The sequence below is a fragment of the Bubalus kerabau genome, chromosome 10 (assembly GCF_029407905.1).
Source record: "Bubalus kerabau isolate K-KA32 ecotype Philippines breed swamp buffalo chromosome 10, PCC_UOA_SB_1v2, whole genome shotgun sequence".
NCBI lineage: Eukaryota > Metazoa > Chordata > Mammalia > Artiodactyla > Bovidae > Bubalus > Bubalus kerabau.
The window spans coordinates 17,559,947-17,584,850 of NC_073633.1; the positions used below are offsets into that span (position 1 = coordinate 17,559,947).

Consider the following 24,904-nt stretch of genomic DNA (forward strand, 5'->3'; position numbering starts at 1 on the left):
TGGCCACCCACTGTGTGCTGAGCGTTAACTTCACCTCATAGGTTCAGCACATTATTCTTCACTACTTAAGAAAGGTAGTGGAGGGAATTCCCTGGTGAGCCAGTGGTTAGGACTTGGCGCTTTGGCTGTGGTGGCCCGGGTTCCATTTCTGGTTGGGGAACTAAGATCCTGTAAGCCGTGCAGTGTGGCAAAAACAGAAAACAATGTTATTTGAATTCTGAAATTTTCTTTGTTTAAATCTCAAAAGCAAGTTAGATTTCTGTAGTTGAAAAAAAGTTGCTTCTCTGAAATGTGTCCCAAATAAATTTAACTATGGGCAGATGAGTGTATTCAGTTGGTGAGTAAAGGGTTCCCCTCGAGTGTTGACTTGTAAATTATTGCTGGGGACCAAATAAGAATTTTTCCATTTTTTGTCAGGTCCAATAAAGCACTGGCTGATTCTCTGGATAATGCAAATGACCCCAACGATCCCATCGTCAACAAGTTACTTCGATCAATGGCTACACAGGCCATGTCTAACGCTGTGTATTTTTCCACCGGATCATGTGCCGAGGAGGAGTTCCGTCACTATGGTGAATGATTACAGTTTTCTTCTCTTGTGGCCGAAGCCTTGAGCAAACTGTTTAAAAAGGTTTTTTGTTGTTGTTGTTTATTTTGATTTTTTGGTTTATTTTTTAAGGTCTTGCATTAGATAAATATACTCACTTTACCTCTCCAATAAGAAGATACTCAGATATTATAGTACATCGATTACTAATGGCAGCCATTTCAAAAGATAAGAAAATGGAAATTAAGGAAAATTTATTCAGCAACAAAGATCTTGAGGAGTTATGCAGACATATCAACAACAGAAACCGAGTAAGAGGGATTTTTAATTCTCTTACCCATCATCTCTTTTGCTAACAGAATATCAACTTTATTGTGTAGTGGAATGAAGTACCATATATTCCAGCAAGTTAAACTCTAGAATTATTCCAATCAATGAGAAAGATGAAAAATCATAAAGTTTGTTGAGTAGCTCGCAATACATTTACAAATGTTCTGAAATACTTAATGTGGATTTATGAGATTCAACAAGTCAGATTCTTTCCCCGCAAAATGTAGAAATGTGAAAGACTGTCTCTCATCTCACTACCCAAAGATAATAACAATTCTAGACAATGCTTTTTATTTATAAAAATATCCAGCCATACCTGCTGTTTGAAGTAGGCCTTTTTTCACTTACCATGTTATTGATAGCACACCATATCAATATAGTTACATCATTATTTCAGAAACTACTTTGTATTTTATTTCATATTGTTGCTATTGACCATGTTATACAACTTAGATAGAATTAGACCATTTGGCTAAACATCAGATTGGAAACTGCCTAAATGTTTAATATTATCTGTATCCAGTTAGAATGCTAGTTTGATACTAAACAATCTTGTAGCCACTACTCATGTTTAAATGAAAAATTCAGCTCCTCAGTTGCACTAGCCACATTTCACATGCTTAATAGACACGTGTGGCTAGTGGCTACAAGTGACAACACAGTTACAGAATGCTGCCGTCATTTCACAAAGTTTGGCTAGGCAGCAGTGTTCTGGCAATCTAGTTTACAACCATCCTTGTGTATACATTTTTACAGACTTCTCACATTTTGCCTGGATAAATTCCTGGCAATAATGAATTACTGAATCAAAAGGGGTACACAAAACTTTCAGCTTTTGTTTTGAATTGGAAGAGAATTGCTTTACAAGTTATAGTGAAATAAATCAGATAAATAAATCTGCCATACATCAACACAAATCAGGCATAATTAAAACTTTCATACCTATTACTAAATTGCCCTCCAGAATATAGTTCTAATTTGTACTTCCATCAGTGGGATTTTGGTAGGACAGACCTGAAAAATACAGGTAAGACATAGACCTGGGTACTTTTCCTCTTCTTGACTGAACTATAAACAGCTTTTAAATAACAAACAAGTAGTACTCCTGCCTGGAAAATCCCATGGATGGAGGAGCCTGGTAGGCTGCAATCCATGGAATTGCTGAGGGTCGGACACAACTGAGCGACTTCACTTTTACTTTTCACTTTCATGCATTGGAGAAGGAAATGGCAACCCACTGCAGTGTTCTTGCCTGGAGAATCCCAGGGATGGGAGAGCCTGGTGGGCTGCCGTCTATGGGGTCACACAGAGTAGAACACAACTGAAGTGACTTAGCAGCAGTTCTCTTTAAAGAGTTAATTTTCTAAAACATTTTTGAGGGATTGATAAAGGGTCCTACAAAATTGATTTAATTAATAATAGAGAATATGTGTATTAATGGTTTTCTAGAACCTAGCCTTTTTAAAAGACATTTGTTTCTTTGGGAATATGAATCACATGTTTCTTCTGGGGTGTCAAGAGGCCCATCATCATGTTTGGGGGTTGTGCTTCTTCTTACAGGCAGCACAGCATTCTCAGAAGCAGTCTACTGAGCTCTTCCAATGCATGTATTTTAAAGACAAAGACCCAGAAACTGAGGAGCGTTGCATATCTGATGGGGTCATTTATTCAATTAGGACAAATGGTGTGCTTGTGTTTATACCAAGGTATGTTATTTCTAACACAAAAGTTGTTATGAAGTCATAGTTAACCTCAATATAGACACACTATAGAAACGGTGGGTTTGATCCCTGCATTGGGAAGATCCCCTGGCGAAGGGAAAGGCTACCCACTCCAGTATTCTGGCCTGGAGAATTCCATGGACTGTATAGTCAGTACATTAGATATCATTCTTTAAAGCACTTACTTTAGCAACTGTATTGAAGTTACCATATGTACATAATGTAATATATAATTCATTATATAAGTATTAAAAAAAAGAGATCCCTGGTAGCTCAGATGGTAAAGAATCTGCCTGCAATGCAGGAGACCTGGCTGGGTTCAATTTCTGAGTCGGGAAGATCCCCTGGAGAAGGGAATGGCAACCCAATCCAGTATTCTTGCCTGGAAAATTCCATGAACAGAGGAGCCTGGCAGGCTACAGTCCATGGGGGTCACAAAAAGTTGGACACAACTGAGCGACTAACGCATTCACTCACTCCTGTATAAGTCGTCGGATAGTTTTACTTTTTTCTTTAGCAAAACATTTTGTTTTCGTCTGCTCAGTGAAGTAGATATTTGGAGGTTAATCAGATGTAAAGTTCTTTTTCTTGTTTTGGGAAGTTTTTTGTTGTTTTTAAGCTGTAAGAAAAACTAGCATTCCCGATAAGTATACAAGATCTGCACACTAAGAATATACTATCTCTGAATTTTTATTCTAACAATACTTCAGGTTTGGGATTAAAGGTGCTGCTTATTTAAGAAATAAAGATGGTTTAGTGGTCTCATGTGGCCCAGATGGCCATTCTGAATGGAAACCAGGATCCCTTCAACGCTTTCAAAACAAGATCACCTCTACCACAACAGGAGGGGAATCGGTTACATTCCATTTGTTTGACCATGTAACAGTAAGTCTGTATTTACATTAAGCATTCCTTTCAATGCAACCAGCAAAGAATGTGACTTAGTAATATGCATTTTCTCCTCTATGATAGGTGAGAATATCCGTACAGACCTCACGTTGCCATTCTGATACAATACGGCTTGAAATAATAAGCAATAAACCACACATGACACCAGATACAGAACTTTTGCAGCAGAGTTCCCTCTTGCTAAAGAGCGATTTAGTGAAAAAAGTAACTAGATCCGTGGAGGAGGCTCAGCTTGCTCAAGAAGTCGCAGTAAACATCACTGAAGATTATCAAAAATACTGCCAAACGAAGGGAAGAAGCCTGTACACACTTCTAGAGGAAATAAGAGACCTAGCTCTCCTGGACGTTTCCAACAGTTACGGCATATGAACTCTTCTGACTTCATTAAAAGAGAACTTTGTCTTCCGTGAGTGTTTTACCTTTAACATCAAGATAAAAGTTTCTGTGCCATTGAGTGCCACCAATCCCTGATTTGGATGGTGGGGGAGGAGATTGGGTAGATATTTCACATATTTGTGAAATGTTTTATCACTAAGTTGCATTTAAGTGCAATTAGGTCAGTATGGAAAGTGGTTTTTCAGATACTGGATCACTGAATCCTGGCTCTGCAAAACAGGTTGCCAGTCTTGTTAATAAACCTAGAACTGACTTTTGGCCAGCTTGTCTCAAATCAGTTCTTTCATTGCATTAATTTTCCAGTAATTTCTACACTGGGCCATTTGGGTCACAGGTCCCTCTGACATCTGCCAGATTAACTTTTCAGTCTCCTTTAGATAGTAAGACTCAGTCCTGTCCATGTGTCCACTTTAAAACTCTCGACTTCGTATTTGACTCAGTCTCCCCTGCTGTCCCCAGCACCAGTTGGGATTGGGGCCTAGGGGTTGGGATGGGATGCACAGGGTAAGGTCTGTTCTCTCACACCTCCCTTCCATCCTCTCATTGAGCTGAGTACTCCTCAGATGGGCTGCCCAGGCCTTGCTCTTGCTGGAGACTTATTACTTAGCACCATCACTTTGCCAGTCTACACCCTGTCCCAAAAAGCAACTTTCCCATGTCCTAGTTCGTAAAGATTAGCTTTGCCTTACCCTCTCCCCCGTGGAAATCTCCTAAGAACCAGACAAACATTTAAACTTGATTCTCAACATAGTACTGTAATTACCCCTCCACCAAGTTGATAAACTGAGGCTGGAAAGACTCCAATTAGGTCTTCCCACCACATGCTTCTAACACTTCAGCCTCATATCCACCATTCCCAAATCTCTTATTTCCTAGATTTTCATTTCTATATTATTGTACATGTTCTTCCCAATCCTTGGCATCTCCACCAATGCAAGCTCTCCTGTGAATCCTCCCGAGGTGCCCATGATACTTTGCAAATTTCTCTCCAACTAACTAGTCAGTAAGGTACCAACCTTCCCTGATGGTTCAGTGGTAAAGAATCTGCCTGCCAATACAGAAGATATGGGTTTGATCCCTAGTCTGAGAAGATCCTCTGGAGAAGGAAATGGTAAGCCACTCCAGTATTGCCTGGAGAACCCCATGGACAGAGGAGCCTGGTGTGCCACAGTCCATGGGGTCACAAAGAGTGGGATACAACTTAGTGATTGAACAACAAAAGGTACCAAGGAGCATATGAATTTCCCTAGGACCTATGCAGGCCAGGCAATACATCAGCTTTTCACTGACCCTTGGAAGTATTAAAGTGACTTCTCAAAAGACATGTAAACACATATATAACAACTGTAAACATTTTACCGTAAGTATATAGTGTAGCACTAAAGAGCAGTAAGAAACTTTTATAAAGCCTGTAGGGATAGTTCATGAGATTTTTATTTAAAAAAAAACAACACTAGTATTTATCATACATATTTACATCTTAAAACACCACCCAATTTAGTAAAAACAGGGCATTCAATGGAACACAAGCAGCAAAAGCTACTTATTAACTACCAATTGTTTTTACAAGGTCATACTTAAATACAAATAAACACTAAGGAGAAAAATATACAATGAAAGTTAATAAGAAACAATTATAAATAAGGCCTCCCCAGTGGCTTAGCACTGAAGAATCCGCCTGCAATACAGGAGACACTGGAGACTTAGGCTTGGTCCCTGGGTCGAGATCCCCCGGAGGAGGAAATGGCAAACCCAATCCAGTGATTCCTGCCTGGAAAATCCTATGGACAGAAGAGCCTGGCGGGCTACAATCCATGGGGGTCACAGTCAGACACAACCGAGCAATTGAGCACATAAACATAATTAAAATAATGCCAGATTTTAAACAGGAATCTAAAAGTTTCACTATATAAAGATTTTCACTCAAAGCAAACAAAATGCACTGCACCGTCACCTCAAATTTGGAAGACAGCAAGTTAATAGATGTTCTCACTTGAGGCCTATCCAACTTGAGGAACATTTCTAGACGAAGCCTTAAGTTACTACTGTACATTGTGAAAGGACTGGTCCAGTTGCATTTCCTTGACTTTAAACTCCTCCTCTTCGTTTACAGTACTGGCAGCACCAGCATTACGTGGACTGTCGAGAAGGTCTCTGTTAAATCCATTTGCTTCTTCCTCCTTTTGCTCCTCACCTGCACTACCCGCCTCAGAGGTCTGTGTGCTGGGTGTGTTCACTGACAAGTCTGCAAGAGAAACCACTATTACTCATTACAAGCACCGGATCCGATCTTACCTAGTACAAACTTCTTCACAAGTCTAGATCAACAAAAATGAAATCTATGATCACTTTAATGTTAATTATGATCTCTTTCTTCCAAATAAAGCCATTTCTATACATGTATTATTATAAAATCCATTAAAAATTCAAGTCGAACTCAAACTTCTGAATCATAGCCAAATGCAACTGTTCCCATTCAAAAACCACAATTACTAGATAGGTTTTTTAAAGTCAAATGTCCTTATGAGATATATAAGTGATCTATAGTAAAAAAATATTTAAGATACTCATTTCTACTCAGAAAATTTTAAAGTCATATATTATAAATAGAAGATGGGCCTTAAAATACTTATCGCCAAGTAAACTTTGATAATGACAGCAAGGAAGAACTGCCACCAACAGTTCTATCTTCATGTAATTTTTCACAAAGTAGTATAAAACATCCATTTGTTAGGTTAAAAATTAAATTCATTCTAACTGGAAAAAAAACTGATAATACCACAGAATAATTTTCACTTGAGAATTTCATTATTTTGCGTGAAACTTGTTTTATAACATGGTATCTTCACTATAATAAGAAAATAATTCTTATTTTCCCACTTCAAAAGGAAAAACTGGATTGGAAACTGACAAAGATGAATGTGATTATGTGTGCTTCATTCAAAAGCAATTTGCCATTATTTTTTAAATACAGCTTTCCAAATTTGATTGTCCAATTTCCAAACCCACAGTCTGTTTTAAATCGGCAAATTTTAAGGCAGTTTTAAAAGAGGTGAGGGAGTCAACAAGAAAGCAATATGACAGCTCACGGCGGGAGTGGCGCAACGCGGTAAAGGCATCTGGGGCCGATTCATGCCACACAAATGGCCCTAAGTCCCCAGTGCTGCAGAGTGTTTTATATGCTTAGGAAATAACAAAGCAATTAATGTTTTAATTATGATCATTAAGATAAAATTATATGTCGCATGCTTTAAGGAGTCAGGGAAGATTCCGTTTTTGAAAAATCCAGAATCCATTTTAAATGATTATTAGAATAATTTTTTAACAGATGCTCAGCTACCCAGAAAACTATCTTGAACTTGTATTCTTTGTGGATTCCAACTAGGTCTCTCGCTCACTCTCTCTCTTGAATATACATAAATTTAATATACTGTACCATATTTTTCTTGGAGAAGGAAATGGCAACCCACTCCAGTATTCTTGGCTAGAGAATCCCATGGACAGAGAAGCCTGGTGGGCTACAGTCCATGGGGTCGCAAAGAGTCGGACACGACTGAGTGACTTTACTTACTTACTTACCATATTTTTCTATTCTTCGAGGTATTTTATTTGAAGGAATAGTAAAGAAGTTAAAATTTCTAACGTGCCCTTGATATATTAATGGTAGCACATAAAATGCAGCATAAAATTTACCATTTCCTAGGGACTGACTGTTACTCAGTAGCTTTGCCTGTCTTCTTTCCAAGGCCAGTTGTTTATTTCTCTCAATTCTTTGTTGTTCTTCTTCTGTTAGGCTTCTACTTGACTCAGAAGCAAACTCTACACTTCCGTATGAATTTGTCAGAAAGGGATCTAATTCGGTAGCAGTTACATCATGGCCATTACTTTCCTCTACTTCATCTGCAGTAGAAAAGAAAAAGTGTGTCTATAGTGTTAAACCAGTTAGAAAAAGATTTTCTGCAGCTATTGACTGAAAACCAGTTTAAAGCAACAAGGTACCAGACATGAAGAAACAATTTGTGAGGTATAAGAATGTCAGATGATTGACATGCTTGACTCAAACAAGTAGAAGGAATATTTAAAGAGTTATTTTAAGTCAAACAGGATACTAGTTTAAAAATATGCATTAACAGAGAGCAAAAGTTCATAGTTGCTAATAAAAGAACTTAAAGAATCCAACGCATATCCTTGTTTTACATTAAAAACATTTTACTAGCTTGCTACATTGTTTGGATGATACACAGTAATTATTTTATATAGGCTATTTTTATATAGGGTAAAACTGAGACACAAAGTGAAAAAGGAAAAAGAAATTTAGAGATCTGTGGACATATTTCCAAGCTAATTTTTTTTTTAATTCAGTGCTCTCTACATTATTAGTCTTAATAAATTCTTAAAACCCTGTACACCAGTTATCTCAAAGTAGGATGTTCCTAAAATGATTCACAGGGGTATGAAAAGTAAATACTAAATTTTCCCTTTATACTTCATTTAAGAATTAAGGAAAATTTATATTTCTTCTTCTAACTTACATTTAGAAGAAGAACTGGCGGTGACAACCTATCACTTATCCTAAGCTACCTTCAAGGCAGGGTGGAATTGAGTCCTCATTTTTTAAATTCAGCATATTATGACATATAGCTGATATTCTGATGACCCAGTTAAGCAAACTGACATACTATCTATTTTAACCAAAACAACCCTAACAAAATGCACAAGTGGTAACTTTAAAAGATTTTTGCAAAATAACAGAACATCTTGAGATAGAAGATAACAGAAGTATAAGCAAGAACTAAGAAGATGGCAAAGCTGACACTTCAACTTCTCTTTGTATCATTCACATTATGCAGTTTAAAAAAAAAAAGACAACTCATCAGATCTGACAAGTGGGGGAAAAAATTCATATCACCAAGACAACCATTTGAAATATGAATTTACATTTACTCTCCTTTCCTTTCCTAGGGTGTGTGTGTGTATAGTACAGTGTTGTTGTTATTTAGTCACTGTATCCAGCTCTTTTGTGACCCCATGGACCACAGTTCACCAGGTTCCTCTGCCCATGGGATTTCCCAGGCAAGAATAGTGGTGTGGATTGCCATTTCCTTCTCCAGAGGATGTTCCCAACCCATGTCTCCTGCATTGGCAGGCAGATTCTTTACCACTGAGCCACCAAGGAAGCCCATTAGCACATAGTACGAAGCTCAAAAAGTTCAATGAATAAGCTAACTGACCCAGTAGGATATGCTGTGGGATTCAGAGTCTAATAACTAATTCCTTTCACATATCAAATCCCATGCCAACAGTTCATACCATACCTTACCAAATAATTAAACCTTGGATTATTTAAATCACATCTTTTACACCTTTAAAAGCAATTTATAAATAACTTTCGGGGATTCTATATGGAGCCTGTATTTTCTACTGCATCTACTAAAAATTTTAAAAACAAAAAGCAAACATGTATGGAGCCATCGCACAGAAAATCTGATAACTATACAGACCCTGTCGGCAGGAACCATATGTTTTGATGTATGTGACTGCCTATGGTTGCACTGTACGACTAACAAATGCAATCAATACCAGGAACAGTCACATAGGTCTAATTAACGTCATATATACAAGATCTGTACTCTTATGTGAAATGTGAAGTATTTCAACATCAAATTATTCTAATTTCCCAGAACCACTTTTTTATAATGGGCATGTATATGAACACTGCATCTTTTCATATATTTTTATTAAGAAGCACTACAAAAGATCAATGGGTCATGACCAACAGTTCACAAAAACTCATGCTCTTTTGTGAACATGTAAAGATATTTTTACATCTCTTAATGGCATACCACTGTGTATTCTAGATGTACCAAGGCATCTTAATTCATTCCTATTTACTATACTGTAATTATATATTCAAAATAAACTAAGAACTCAGTCCTATAACACTGCCAACCCCAATTAGATCCATTTGTAAAAGCAAACTTACTATCAAGTAGATAAACCTATATTCTTACCATTATTGCTAACAAAATCTTCATGTAAAATAGGGAGATCAAGTCGAATTCGTTTTAAACAGGTCTGAAAATAAAAGACATTTTTACATTTTCACTTAGATTTGGAAGAAAGTGGTCACTGATTTTATTCTTAGTTTCAAAAAAAGTTGCACCCAAGTAACCACTATTAACTCTCCCCCTCTCTACTAAGACTGCAAAATGAAGACCCCAAAGAGCTACTTAGCCTCAACTAAATATATCCTTATACAATTTAGCATTGTGAATAATATTCATAATAATCTCAACACCTACCTGAACTTCCTTTTTATTTCCCAGATATTCAACTCTATCAATAAAATCTTCAAATTGCAGTTTAGGGAATAGCCTATGTGCCCAGTGCTCCATGTGTCTGATTAGTGTCTTCAAGTCCTCAGCCTAGCACATAAAAATAAAAATGCTAAATAGAAGATTCATTCTCACAAGTGACCTTGTCAGCAGATTTCAGAATTGAACAGTAGTACCAAAGTCACTGGTGTCCTTCTATAAGGTTAATAAACTTTTAGAAAAAAGTTTAAGAAGAAAAGTATGTATTAAGGGCTTAGAGGATTGCAGTAGGTTTAAAACCTGCAGTAGGCTTTAAAAATCAGAGGAAAGAAGAAACCTAGTATGAAAACTTAATAAAAGTTAAAAGATAATCACATGTGTCTTTTCAGGACTATAAAGCAATACTTGAAAGTAAATTTAATAAAATGACAAGCTTATCTTTTAGAAATAACTATACAGACTGACAGGCCCCTAACAATCATATATGGAGAAGAAAGCACTGAGAATCAGCTCTGCGAAAATATACTTGGAAATTCCAAGGGCAAAGTACTGAAGACCAGCAAGAAAAGTGCAAACATTCTCAGACCACAGTACCTCTCTACATTTGAAATTTCAATTTAACACTAAAAAAAAATTTTAATGAAAAACAAAATTTAATAAACCACAGTAATAAATGAAAAAAGTCCAAAATTCCTGATTTTACTAAAAACAAAATTTTTTTTTCTTACAGAACTTTAAAATAGGAGAGTGGTTAAAAGCTCTGGATCAGACTGCATAGATTCAAATCTAAATTCTACCATTTAATAGCTGTGTGACTTTAAACAAATCACTTTACCTATGTAATTTTTCTTCATGAATAAAATGAGATTATACACACCTCATAGGGTTGTTAGGAGGATTAAGTAATACAAGTAAAGTGCCTGACACAAAGCAAGCCCACAAATGTCCACTATTATTGTGATGGTGGTATTTGATCTTGGTGGTATTTGAACCACAAGAAGCTCATGGTTAAAACCGTAAACTCTACCAATAACTCAATATGTAATACTGAGAACATAATGTCTTGTTGTTCTCATTCTGATAAAGATAAAAGTTCTTTTAAAGGCTCAACCACCGTCTTCCAGTTGTTGACCAGCCACCTCACAATGTCATGTTAGACCCAAGGGACAGAGAAGAGACATACCTAAATACAGTGTAAAGTCCCAAATCATACCTGGAAAAAAGGCATCAGTGATGCAACTTTGTGAGAAAATAATAAGAATTTTCAAAGGCAAAGTATAGAAGACTAGACAAACTCAGAGCCCACCTGCACCCAGTGAAGGAATACAAAATATTTATTCTTCATATAAGTTTATTTATCTTAAGAACTTATGAAAATGATGAAGATGTCCCAAATTCAAAGCACCAGTTTATCATTACTACCTGAAAATTTCAATAAGAGCAATCAATTAACTGAGCTGGGCATGGTTTTAAAATATCTTGACTTAGGTTTAGTTTTGTGGCAAAATAGAACACAGGCTTATATTCTTCCTTATTGTCCACCGAAACTAAGAAAATCAGGTTTTTCAGCTTCCTAGGTTTAAAATTTGGGGATTAATTTTTACTTTTGTACCTCCCAATCACCTCCAAGTATTATATGTTGTTCATCCCCTTGCTATTATTAATATCCTATCTAGGCTATTTCACTTCGTTGCCCTGGGAGTGAAATAGCCTCTGAATTACTATCTGCCTCTGTTCACTTCCCTCTTTCCAACTCTCCTGAACACCACACCAAAATCATGCTCATGTTGTATTAATGTTCCTCTAGCTGGTCCATGAAACCAAAGTCAAGGGTCTGCTCTTAACCACTGGCAGTGGAAGCTTAAAACTAAACCTGTTTCCTTTACTATATAATGGGACCAACACCTACCCCAGAGGTTGATAATTTAAGAACATATTTGAAAATCCTTCATAAATTATTACAAAGCTCCACTAAGACATCATCTGCAAAAAAATTATATCTACATGATGCAAAGGAAATTTTTAAATGTTCACTTGTGCAGAGATTGACAGTTCCTAAATGTCTTGAATGTCCTTTCCACATATTACAGTTTCTGAAGAGATATGATGCTGAATGACAGCATCTGTGAAACATTCTAAGATTCCTGAGAGCATGAGAATGGCACACAGTCTCACCAATACTTTAAGAAACAAAGGTCTAAAATACAAATCAGACATTTCTTACCTCATGACCTTTACCTTTGAATTTTGCCTTCTCAAACACATGCCTTAATGCTGGGAGCCCTCTCTCTGAAATTAATCTGTGAATAGAAGTATTTTTAAATTTCAAGTTTTCTAAAGCCATCAAGGCCAAAACAAGACCATAAGAAAAAAATGTTATCTGTTAAATTAAAAAAAATGCCTTTAGAAATATCTGATCCCAAAATCATCCCAACCAAAAGCTTGTAACATAAGAGGGAAACGATGATGGAAAGAAAAGTAGAAATGTTTAAGGAAACAGTAAATGTACCTCTCAGCATTCAGCTTGGGTATATTCCTTTTAACTGTTCTCTTCGGAGGTACAGGAACAGGCGCTCCTCTCCCTGACTCTGGTGAAATATACCAAGATTTAATATTACTTATTTAAGCCTCATTTTTAAATGTGTCATTTTGAAAGCTGACAGAGGGATAGCTGGACATGGACACCACTCTGGTGTCATGGACCTTCTTCAGGTTCAGCGCCTTCACCATCTTCTCTCCCTGGAGAGGCTGGAGGTGGGAACGGAGGAAAAGTTTCATCTTCTATATGCTCATAATCTGGTAGGTCAGTCAAGCCATTCTCCTGTGGTTCTAGCATCTTTTCTTCTAGGGAAAAAAAAAAGTAAAATCTTTATTCATCCAAGCAGTTTTTCTATGACACAGTTAAGTTCCCCTTGCAGCAAAATGCATGTTTGTCAGTCAGTTAAACCATATTTCAAACTCACACATCGTGAAACAAAGTGGAGAATATAACAATTACAGAAAAAAGAACCTAAGTTAGAAACTCGAAGAACTGAGTTCTAATGGACAGCCTACCACTAAATAACAATATGGGTTTGAGCAAAACATTTTACCTTAACTGTTGAGTTTCCCCATTATAAAATGATTTCAACTTTTCAGCGGGTTTCAAACTGTGGTCCAAATGGGGTGAAACAGGCAGGGTACAAGAATCTCACCTCCACTCCAACCAGAGGTTTTAAAAATTATTACTGGGAATTCCCGGGTGGTCCAGTGGTTAGGGCTCTGTGCTCTGCCCGAGGCCTGGGTTCAATCCCTGCCCTGGGAACTAAGATCCCATAAGCTGTGCAGTGGGGCCAAAAAAGGAAAAAATAAAAATACTGTTTATATATTGGCTTTCTAGTAAAGTTTCCTTTGAAATGGAAATAATGTCTTGATTGGTAACTTGAAAGAATGCTTTTCATACCATCTCACTTGACCTCTCAGAAACATCTGACACTTTTGATCAGTTCCTTTTGCTGGAAAAGATTTTTGTTGACTTCTGAAACACAGTACTCACCTGGTTTTCCTCCCTTCCTGGACATGCCTCCTAAACTTCTGCAGATTCATGTTCCTCTAACCTGGTTAATAAGTTTCCAAGATTTCATCCTCGGCCCACTTCACTCAGTTATGCACATGACTCTAATTTATAGATGACTCACTAATTTTTTATTTCTACACAAGCATCAAATCTGAGCTCTAAATCTCTACCTCTCATTCTACAGCTCTAAAATTTTTCAAAGGCATCTACAACTTACCATGTATAAAACCAATCTTCAAAATTTTCCCCATTCAGTAAATGACACCAATCCAGCTATACAACTCAGAAACCTGCAAGTCACCCTTAATACTTCATTCCCCTACCCTACTTACCCTGTCCATTTACTTCCAAATTATTCCTTGAGTCTGCCATTTCTATTTCCACAACTACTTCCTAACATATATTGGATTATTCCATTACTCCTATCCATTTTGCTCTTTCACTCCATTCTTCGTATTACAGCTTAACTAACCTTTGGAATGTGACAGAATGTGGTCCACTGGAGAAGGGAATGGCAAACCACTTCCATATTCTTGCCTTGAGAATCCCACGAACAGTATGAAAAGGCAAAATGATAGGCTACTGAAAGAGGAACTCCCCAGATCAGTAGGTGCCCAATATGCTACTGGAGATCAGTGGAGAAATAACTCCAGAAAGAATGAAGGGAGGGAGCCAAAACAAAAACAATAGCCAGTTGTGGATGTGACTGGTGATAGAAGCAAGGTCCGATGCTGTAAAGAGCAACACTGCATAGGAACCTGGAATGTCAGGTCCATGAATCAAGGCAAATTGAAGTGGTCAAACAGGAGATGGCAAGAGTGAACATCAACATTCTAGGAATCAGCGAACTAAAATGGACTGGAATGGGTGAATTTAACTCAGATGACCATTATATCTACTACTGCGGGCAGGAATCCCTTAGAAGAAATGGAGTAGCCATCACGGTCAACCAAAGAGTCCGAAATGCAGTACTTGGACGCAATCTCAAAAACGACAGAATGATCTGGTCGTTTCCAAGGCAAACCATTCAATATCATGGTAATCCAAGCCTATGCCCCAAACCAGTAACGCTGAAGAAGCTCAAGTTGAACGGTTCTATGAAGATCCACAAGACCTTTTAGACTAACACCCAAAAAGATGTCCTTTTCATTATAGGGGACTGGAATGCAAAAGTAGGAAGTCAAGAAACACCTGGAATAACAGGCAAATTGGCCTAGGAGTACGGAATGAAGCAGAGCAAAGACTAATAGAGTTTTGCCAAGAGAACGTACTGGTCATACCAAACACCCTCTTCCACCAACACAAGAGAAGACTCTACACATGGACATCACCAGATAGTCAACACTGAAATCAGATTGATTATATTCTTTGCAGCTAAAGATGGAGAAGCTCTATACAGTCAGCAAAAATAAGACCGGGAGCTGACTGTGGCTCAGATCATGAACTCCTTATTGCCAAATTCAGACTTAAATTGAAGAAAGTAGGGAAAACCACTAGACCATTCAGGTATGACCTAAATAAAATCCCTTATGATTATACAGTGGAAGTGAGAAATAGATTTAAGGGAGTAGATCTGATAGACAGAGTGCCTGATGAAGTATGGACGGAGGTTCATGACATTGTACAGCAGACAGGGATCCTGGAAAAGTCATCCCCATGGAAAAGAAATGCAAAAAAGCAAAATGGCTGTCTGAGGAGGCCTTACAAATAGCTGTGAAAAGCAGAGAAGCGAAAAGCAAAGGAGAAAAGGAAAGATAAAAGCATCTGAATGCAGAGTTCCAAAGAATAGCAAGGAGAGATAAGAAAGCCTTCCTCAGTGATCAATGCAAAGAAATAGAGGAAAACAACAAAATGGGAAAGACTAGAGATCTCTTCAAGAAAATTAGAGATACCAAGGGAAAATTTTATGCAAAGATGAGTTCGATAAAGGACAGAAATGGTATGGACCTAACAGAAGCAGAAGATATATCAAGAAGAGGTGGCAAGAATACACAGAACTGTACAAAAAAGATCTTCAACGACCCAGATAATCACGAAGGTGTGATCACTGACCTAGAGCCAGACATCCTGGAATGTGAAGTCAAGTGGGCCTTAGAAAGCATCACTACGAACAAAGCTAGTGGAGGTGATGGAATTCCAGTTGAGCTATTTCAAATCCTGAAAGATGATGCTGTGAAAGCGCTGCACTCAATATGCCAGCAAATTTGGAAAACTCAGCAGTGGCCACAGTGGAAAAGGTCAGTTCTCATTCCAATCCCAAAGAAAGGCAATGCCAAAGAATGCTCAAACTACCGCACAATTGTACTCATCTCACACGCTAGTAAGGTAATGCTCAAAATTCTCCCAGCCAGGCTTCAGCAATACGTGAACCATGAACTTCCAGATGTTCAAGCTGGTTTTAGAAAAGGCAGAGGAACCAGAGATCAAATTGCCAACATCCGCTGGATCATCGAAAAAGCAAGAGAGTTCCAGAAAAACATCTATTTCTGCTTTATTGATTATGCCAAATCAACCAAATCAACCTTTGACTGTGTGGATCACAATCAACTGGAAAATTCTGAAAGAGATGGGAATACCAGACCACCTGACCTGCCTCTTGAGAAATCTGTATGCAGGTCAGGAAGCAACAGTTAGAACTGGACATGGAACAAAGACTGGTTCCAAATAGGAAAAGAAGTACATCAAGGCATAGTCAAAGCTATGGTTTTTCCAGCCGTCAGGTACGGACCTGAGAGTTGGACCGTAAAGAAGGCTGAGCACTGAAGAATTGATGCTTTTGAACTGCGGTGCTGGAGAAGATTCTTGACAGTCCCTTGGACTGCAAGGAGGTCAAACCAGTCAATCCTAAAGGAATTTACCCTGAATATTCATTGGATGGACTGATGCTGAAACTAATAATTTGGCCATCTGATGCAAAGAGCCAACTCATTGGAAAAGACCCTGATGCTGGGAAAGATTGAGGGCAAGAGGAGAAGGGGCAACAAAGGATGAGATGGTTGGATGGCATCACTGACTTAATGGACATAAGTTTGAGCAAACTCGGGGAGATACTGAAGGACAGGGAAGCCAGTTGTGCCGCAATCCATCATGTCGCAAAGAGTAGGATAACGCTTAGTGAGTGAACAACAAATTGGGACCAGTATTTGTTGGAATCAATCCTTTGGTTTTCCAGAAAGAGCTTATAAGAGACGACTTCCTTCCAATCCCACCATATACACAACATCATCTTCTTGGGATGAAGACAGGCCTTTGGTGTGGTTCATGGTTCACTTCCCTTGCCCTAGGATCTCTTCCATTCCACATTATTGTAGTGTATCCATTTTTAATCACCCATAACAAATTGTTTTAAAAATGGAAGTTTTTTGTTACATTTAAGTTAGGAATTGCATGCAAAACTAAGGTCAAGAAGGTTTTTTCCACTTATGTGGAACCCAAACATCAAAGCGATGAACAGAACCAAGCTGGTGCAAATGATTTTCAATGCTTGATTTGGATATCTTGAGTATGTCAGCTATCTCCCATGTAGTATAACGTTGATTGTTCTCAATGTCTCAATTTAGTCACTGGTCTACCAGACCATGGAGCATCATCCAGCGAGAAATCTCCAGCATGAAACTGTGTAAACCACTTTTAACACTTTTGCTCAGTCACAGCACCTTCTCCATACAATGTACAAATCTTTTTTTGAGTTTCAGTTGCATTTTTACCTTTCTTAATAAAGCATAATATGCCAAAAATGCTTTTTTCTTCCATCTTCAATATTAAAATGGCTACACAAAAATTCACCAATGTTGATAAGTTTTTTTTTTTAATGCATGCTGATATGACAGCTGTCACAATACAGTCTAACAAATTTGTTTTCAATGAAGTTAAAGACAACTAAGTGCTATTAGAGCCATTATACAACAACAACAAAAAAAACTTTTTGGCGAACCTAAAATAATCTAGTTTCATATCATCAAAAAGTATACTTAGCCCCATTCTGCTTAAGCCTCCTGGAAAGAAATGTGGTTCACATCTTTGAAGCCAAAATGGAGCTATGAATGAGGTAACAAGGCACAAACTATAGTAAGTATAATTGGAGAAGGAAATGACAACCCACTCCAGTGTTCTTGACTGGAGAATCCCAGGGACGGGGGAGCCTGGTGGGCTGCCGTCTCTGGGGTCGCACAGAGCGACCCTAGAGGACTTCCTCCTCTAGGCCTCAGAATCGCAGAGGAGTGAAGGTAACAAAGAAATTTAATATATAAATTCATTCCCACAGTCTTAGGTGTCCAACGTCCAACTTTTAAGTTATCAAAACAGAAGACCCTGCCAGAAATCCTACCAAACTCACCCCATGATCTTCTTTGCTACCCAGGCTTAAAACCACAAAACTTCCCATCCTATCCCTCTTCTCCAATCTCCCCTCTTCCGTGCTTCCTTGTCTATCCTCTCTTTCAACCGTATTCATTCAACATTCACAGGGCGACTCCTGAGTTTAGAAATCGCGATACAGAAGCCAGAGATGTAAAAGATATATCTGACACACGTTCCCTTCCACTAAAAGGTTTGGTTTAGTGAGTGGCAGACCCGAACGTAAACGAAGTAAAAGCGGCAGCTCTGATTCCCACCGACCTCCTCTCTGCACAGGTCGTGGCCGGTCAGGCCTCCCTTCCCTGCAGTCCTAAATCAGCCCACGTCCGTCTAAGTCATGTCCGCCTGCTTCCTCTCTCCCTCCTTGCGACTGCCCAGATGCCCGCTCCCCCGCCTCACTACCTGGACCGTCTCTCCCCTCCGTAATTTCACTCGCCCCTCGGCCCGATCTCACCTCGCTCCGGCCGCTGCCGCCAACAGCGCAGAGTTCCGCGCGGCAGAAAAACCGCGTTTCTCTCGAACTCTCGCGAGAAGATTCCTTGGCGTTCGGCGCCAAATCTGGGCACACCCTGGGCGGTGCCTACCAGACCCACCTCCCCCAGGTCCCGCCCACCCATGTCTACCCAACCTTTCCCAGGTCCAGCCCATCGCACTACTGCCCTCCGCACCGCATCCGCCTTCCTGAATTCCTCCGAGAAGCTTTCGTGTTGCTTATGCTCTCTGCACTTTAGACTTTGGAAATAGATCTCAGGTTTTTGGATGGAATATTAAGGATAGAGGCAAACAGAATTTTCTAAGAAACTACCGATTCTTCAGATTTACTAACAGAAATCCTTCAATATGAATTCTCAGGTGGCTCAGTGGTAAGGAAGCTGCCTACCACAGGATCCCTTGGAGGAGGAAATAACAACCCACTCCCCTATTCTTGCCTGGAAAATCCCATGGACAGAGGACCCTGGCTGGCTACAGCCTATACGGTGGCAAAGGGTAGAACACCACTGAGCCAGTGAGCATGCACCATGTGAATGTAACTACCACAGTGGTAGGGCACTGACATATTAATGTCTGACTGTCCTATTTCACGTGGGAGAAATACTAGAAATACATTTTCCTTAGCAATTGCACCAGACATGTAAAAAAATATACAGCTTTCACACAGGCCATGTCATTAAAACTTTTAGAATTGTTTGTTGTTTTTAAAAGTGAATAGTGTTGAAAACACATGAGGCCATCAGTTAGAGACAGCTGCACATGGAATTGGGAACTCTGGCTTCAGTGTGGTCGGGTTTCTCCAGTATTACCTCAATGAGTGGGGGACCTTATCTACATGCTGAAGAAGCTTGACCCTGTGGAACAACAGACCTGCTCAGCCCATCCTGCTCGGTTCTCCCCAGACAAATACTTTGACACCGCATCACGATCAAGGAACCCTTCGGGACTTCCCTGGTGGTCCAGTGTCTAGGACTCCATGGTCACATGGCAGAGGGCCTGGGGTTCAATCCCTGGTTGAGGAACTAGATCCCACATGCTTCAACTAAGACTTGGCGCAGTCAAATAAATAAATAAATATTAAAAAAAAAAAAAAAGATAAGGAAAGAAACATTCATTGGACTTCACTGGTGGTTCAGTGTTAAGAATCCGCCTTGCAATGCAGGGGACTTGGATTTGATCCCTGGTAGGGAAACTAAGATCCCACATGCAAGTAAGCCTGCGTGCCGCAACTAATGAAGCCGAGCATCACAACAGGAGAGCCTTTGCTCCACAACAAAAGATCCCACATGCCGCAACTAAGACCCAGTGCGGCCAAATAAATACATAGAAAAGAAATGCTTCAAGGTGCTCAGGACCCAGCAACCATGTCCCATCCTCTGAGGATCTATTACAATTTTATGTCTCTTCAGCTGCCTGCTAGCCTTCAAAAGACTTTCTGAAACCAGACTCTCCAATCTGTGAGCCCTGAGGCCTTTCTATGACCCTTGCTCCCCTTTAAAGGGAAGATGTTTGAATCTTCTTTTCATACTTTGAATCATTCCCAGGTTATTAAAATGCTTTGAAAGAGCTAGGGGGAAAATGAAGTGTTGAAGAAAAAGTAAACTATTAAAAAACAAAGATTGAGTATAGGGTGTAAAAAGCTTTTCTGGCAAGCTGGGAACCCAGTCCAGAGGGGAGGTTTGAAACAAAAGAAATAAGAAAAATATTTTAAAACTGAAAGACCATGAACTATTTCTAAATCACATTTAAAAAGCCAGGTCTCTGTGTCTTATCAATCGGCAGGTGTTATTTGGGCTTATCACTTAGGTATGTACTAGAGTGGCTGGTAGTAGTGGTCTGCTGTGTACTTGAGGACTCCAGTTCAAGACTGCGGCATCGAATTGCCCCTGTCATGTACATAACATGCCCAAGTTGGGATCCTATCACCCAGTCAGGTCTGCATCAGCATGAATAATCAAGGTGACCAGCCCAGTTCCAGTTCAGTCGCTCAGTCATGTCCGACTCTGCAACCCCATAAACCGCAGCACGCCAGACCTCCCTGTCCATCACCAACTCCCGGAGTTCACCCAAACTCATGTCCATTGAGTCAGTTATGCCATCCGACCATCTCATCCTCTGTCGTCCCCTTCTCCTCCCACCTTCAATCTTTCCCACCATCAGCGTCTTTTCAAATGAGTCAGTTCTTCACATCAGGTGGCCAAAGTATTGGACTTTCAGCTTCAGCATCAGTCCTTCCAATGAATACCCAGGACTGATCTCCTTTAGGATGGACTGGGTGGATCTCCTTGCAGTCCAAGGGACTCTCAAGAGTCTTCTCCAACACCACAGTTCAAAAGCATCAATTCTTCAGCGCTTAGCTTTCTTTAGAGTCCAACTCTCACATCCATTCATAACCACTGGAAAAACCATAGTCTTGACCAGACGGACCTTTGTTGGCAAAGTAATGTCTCTGCTTTTTAATATGCTATCTAGGTTGGTCATAACTTTCCTTCCAAAGAGCAAGCATCTTTTAATTTCATGGCTGCAGTCACCATCTGCAGTGATTTTGGAGCCCAGAAAAATAAAGTCAGCCACTGTTTCCCCAGCCCAGGGATTATTAATTAGGATTTGGCCAGCTACAAATAACAGGGGGAAAAAGCTAACATAAATGAAATAAACTAAAATAACAATAAACAAGGTAGAAAGTTTGTCTCTCGTGTACAAGAAGTTGGGAGGTAGTAAGTTCATTGTTGGTAAGATCCTATCTTCTTGCTTTACCACAAGAGAATTCCATTCTCAAGGTCACCTCCTCTTCTGAAATGGCTCCTACAGCTCTAACTGCATTCCAATCAGCGGGGAGGAGGAAACAGAAAAGGGCATGACTCAACATTTCTAAGAACATTTCCCAGAAGTTGCATGCAACAATTGTGGTTACATCCAGAATGTAAACCCATGGCCACACACAGCTGCAAAAGAAACTGGGAATATAGTCTTTATTCTTGGTGACCATGGCCCAGTAAAAACTCAGGGTTTCTATTACTGTGGAAGAAGGGGTGAAAAGACTTTGGGTGGAAATTAGTAGACTGCCACAAATAATAAAATAGAAAAAAAAATAAGCTAGTGCTTTTATTTTTCAAATGTGGAAAATTAGAGTGTTCCCAAAACTATTAATAATATAAATAGCTAGTACTTTCACAATAAGGCATGTAAGCAATTTCAGCACAAGAAACCTATTACATCACTGTATTAGACCTTTGGGAGTTTTTCCTGGACTTTATGGCTTCCCTGGTGGCTCAGATGGCAAAGAATCTGCCGGCAATGTGGGAGACTTGTATTTTATCCCTGGGTTGGGAACATCCCCTGGAGAAGGGAATGGCTACCTACTCCAGTATTCTTGCCTGGAGAATTCCATGGACAGAGGAACGACTAACACATTCATTCACGTCATCCTCAAAGCGTAACATCAGCTCCAAGAAGAGCTAAAAGTCTGACCACCATCAAATCACTTTATTGCTTTGTTTGCTCCTTTGTAAGACAAAAGGTGTAGATTAGCTGATTCCAAAGGTATTGTTTTAATGCAAGATACTGAAGAATAATAAATCAACAGGTATTTATTGAGTGTTATGTGTTTTAGGTAATAAGCCAAATTGGTAAGATAACCTTCAAAACATACTTTCTATGTTTGGCAGTGAAAAACTTATCTTCTCAGGGTCCCACACAATTAGATATATCTTGTGTACCCCAGCTCCGCAACTAAATAGGCTTCAGGTCAGAATAGGGTGAAGTGAAGATGGAGGCACTGCTTGCAGTCCATTCTGGAAAAAAAAAAGAAACCAGCTTCCAAGGGCAGCGAGGCAGAGGTGCCAGTAGTCACGTGTGTAGTGTCAGGGGCGAGAGGACAAGTCCACTTTTGCCCAGTGCTGGCACCCGTAGAGTCTGCACTAGAGCAGGACACCAGCACAGTTTTGACATCAGCCTGTCAGCTGCCAAACCTCATTTCCTGACCACTCAGAGGCTCTAGGAGCCATCCATATCCTTTAATAAATTTCTTTTCTGTTTAAACTACTAATAATGAGTCAGACTTCAACAGTATATAAACCATAGACTTCCAGATGTTCAACTTGGATTTGGAAAAGGCAGAAGAACCAGAGATCAAGTTGCCAACATCCGTTGGATCATCGAAAAAGCAAGAGAAAACATCTAGAAAAACATCTGCTGCTGCTTTATTGACTATGCCAAAGGCTTTGACTGTGTGGATCACAACAGTCTGTGGAAAATTCTTCAAGAGATGAGAATACCAGAACACCTGACCTGCCTCCTGAGGAATCTGTATGCAGGTCAAGAAGCAACAGTTAGAACTGGACATGGAACAATGGACTGGTTCCAAATCGGGAAAGGAGTAGGTCAAGGCTGTACATTGTCACCCTGCCTATTTAACTTATATGCAGGGTACATCATGAGAAACGCTGTGCTGAAGGAAACACAAGCTGGAATCAAGATTGCTGGGAGAAATATCAATAACCTCACATATGCAGATGATACCATCCTTATGGCAGAAAGTGAAGAAGAACTGAAGAGCCTCTTGATGAAAGTGAAAGAGGAGAGTGAAAAAGCTGGCCTAAAACTCAACATTCAGAAAACTAAGATCATGGCATCCGGTCCCATCACTTCATGGCACATAGATGGGGAAACAATGGAAACAGTGACAGATTTTATTTTGGGGGGCTCCAAAATCACTGCAGATGGTGACTGCAGCCATGAAATTAAAAGATGCTTACTCCTTGGAAGAAAAGTTATGACCAACCTACACAGCTTATTAAAAAGCAGAGACATTATTTTGCCAACAAAGTCCATCTAGTCAAAGCTATGGTTTTCCCAGTAGTCATGTATGAATGTGAGAGTTGGACCATAAAGAAAGCTGAGTGCCAAAGAATTGATGCTTTTGAACTGTGGTGTTGGAGAAGACTCTTGAGAGTCCCTTGGACAGCAAGAAGATCCAACCAGTCCATCCTAAAGGAAATCAGTCCTGAGTATTTATTGGAAGGACTTATGCTGAAGCTGAAACTCCAATACTTTGGCCACCTAATGCGAAGAACTGACTCACTGGAAAAGACCCTGATGGTGGGAAAGATTGACGGTGGGAGGAGAAGGGGATGACAGAGGATGAGATGGTTGGATGGCATCACCGACTCAATGGAAATGAGTTTGAGTAAGCTCCAGGAATTGGTGATGGACACGGAAGCCTGGTGTCCTGCAGTTCATGGGGTCGCAAAGAGTAGGACATGACTGAGCTACTGAACTGAACTGAGACCAGATTCCGTTATTTGCAGTGAAGAATCCTAACATACATGGACTGATTATAAATGACAGAAGAAAAATGTGGTTAAATGCTGATTTGCTTAATCCAAAAGTTAAGTACTAAATAAAGATGAACAAGAACTGGAGAAGTTGATGAAGACTTCTGAAAAGATCTGGAACTTGACCAGAGTCTTGGAATTAGGTAGGATTTGGATAGATGTATGGGAAGGTGCCCTAAAATAAGAGAAATAACAGAAGCATAAAAATTATTGAAAAGAAAGTGTTAGTCACTCATTGTTGTCTGACTCTTTGCAACCCCATGGACTATAGCCCCCCAGGCTCCACTGTCCATGGAATTCTCCAGGCAAGAATACTGGAGTGGATTGCCATTCCCTTCTCCAGGGTATCTTCCTGACCCAGGGATCGAACCCATGGTCTCCCACATTGCAGGCAGATTCTTTACCATTTGAGCCATAAGGGAAGCCCCCGCCCCTGCCCCCACTCCAGCAAAAAAAAAAAAAATGTTGGGGAAATAAAGGCGGGATAGCTATATTAAATGGAGAGATCTCATCATAAAATTTTTTTTCATAGCTCCTAAAAGGTTTTAAATATTGTTTTTACATAATATTTGATACCTACAGAATAATATATAAGGTTTATGTATATTACAAAGCACAATAATAGAATATACAAATCTGTGACCATACCTTCCAATCTAAGAACTAGCCAACATCTTCTTGTTGTTGTTATTCAGTCATCTAGTCATGTCTGATTCTCTGTGACCCCACAGACTGCAGCACACCAGGCCTTCCTGTCCCTCACCTTCTCCCAGAGTTTGCCCAAGTTCACGTTCATTGCATTAGTGATGCCGTCCAGCCAACTCAGCCTCTGATGCCCTCTTCTCCTTCTCCCCTCCATCTTTCCCAGCATCAAGGACTTTTCCAATGGGTCATCTGTTCACATCAGATGACCAAAATACTGGAGCTTAAGTTTCAGCATCAGTCCC

The 24,904-nt window shown here is 39.6% G+C and overlaps 2 protein-coding genes and 1 non-coding gene across 8 annotated transcripts in view; 1 reads left to right on the forward strand and 2 right to left on the reverse strand.

Moving 5' to 3' along the window:
- The window catches only part of DIS3L (DIS3 like exosome 3'-5' exoribonuclease), a 32,760-nt gene extending 28,595 nt beyond the window's left edge, over nt 1-4,165 (forward strand). For all 3 annotated transcript variants that reach the window (XM_055536754.1, XM_055536755.1, XM_055536756.1), the window contains 5 exons: nt 418-572; nt 680-858; nt 2,438-2,583; nt 3,309-3,483; nt 3,571-4,165. In XM_055536754.1, the coding sequence (XP_055392729.1) occupies nt 418-572; nt 680-858; nt 2,438-2,583; nt 3,309-3,483; nt 3,571-3,876 (961 nt within the window). In that variant the 3' untranslated portion in view covers nt 3,877-4,165. The remainder of the gene's footprint in view (nt 1-417; nt 573-679; nt 859-2,437; nt 2,584-3,308; nt 3,484-3,570) is intronic.
- Nucleotides 4,166-5,319: 1,154 nt separating this feature from the next.
- Nucleotides 5,320-18,731, reverse strand: TIPIN (TIMELESS interacting protein). Of its 4 annotated transcripts, none has more exons than XM_055536759.1 (9): nt 18,584-18,699; nt 13,412-13,536; nt 12,921-13,061; nt 12,727-12,805; nt 12,442-12,517; nt 10,206-10,328; nt 9,915-9,978; nt 7,597-7,803; nt 5,320-6,148 (listed from the first exon to the last, which is right to left on the reverse strand). In XM_055536759.1, the coding sequence occupies exons 3-9, from the start codon at nt 13,051-13,053 to the stop codon at nt 5,946-5,948; spliced, it is 885 nt and encodes a 294-aa protein (XP_055392734.1). In that variant the 5' UTR covers nt 13,054-13,061; nt 13,412-13,536; nt 18,584-18,699; the 3' UTR covers nt 5,320-5,945. The 4 variants fall into 4 exon arrangements, with proteins under 4 accessions (XP_055392734.1, XP_055392735.1, XP_055392732.1 ...); XM_055536760.1 differs by having other exon boundaries at nt 13,310-13,536; XM_055536757.1 differs by lacking the exon at nt 13,412-13,536 and having other exon boundaries at nt 18,584-18,731.
- LOC129622184 (small Cajal body-specific RNA 14) lies at nt 9,361-9,496 on the reverse strand. The gene has a single exon (XR_008699861.1). It is a non-coding gene; the product is annotated as a small Cajal body-specific RNA 14 (non-coding RNA).
- Nucleotides 18,732-24,904: the final 6,173 nt, after the last annotated feature.

What these genes read in the sequence shown, in the direction of transcription:
- TIPIN (XM_055536758.1), bottom strand. Translation starts at nt 13,777, where the DNA reads ATGTCCAGGAAGGGAGGAAAACCAG. An exon ending in CAGGAAGGGAGGAAAACCAG is followed by an intron (nt 13,062 to 13,752) that starts GTGAGTACTGTG and finishes TTTTTTCCCTAG; the next exon opens with AAGAAAAGATGCTAGAACCA. An exon ending in CCCAAGCTGAATGCTGAGAG is followed by an intron (nt 12,518 to 12,726) that starts GTACATTTACTG and finishes TTCTATTCACAG; the next exon opens with ATTAATTTCAGAGAGAGGGC.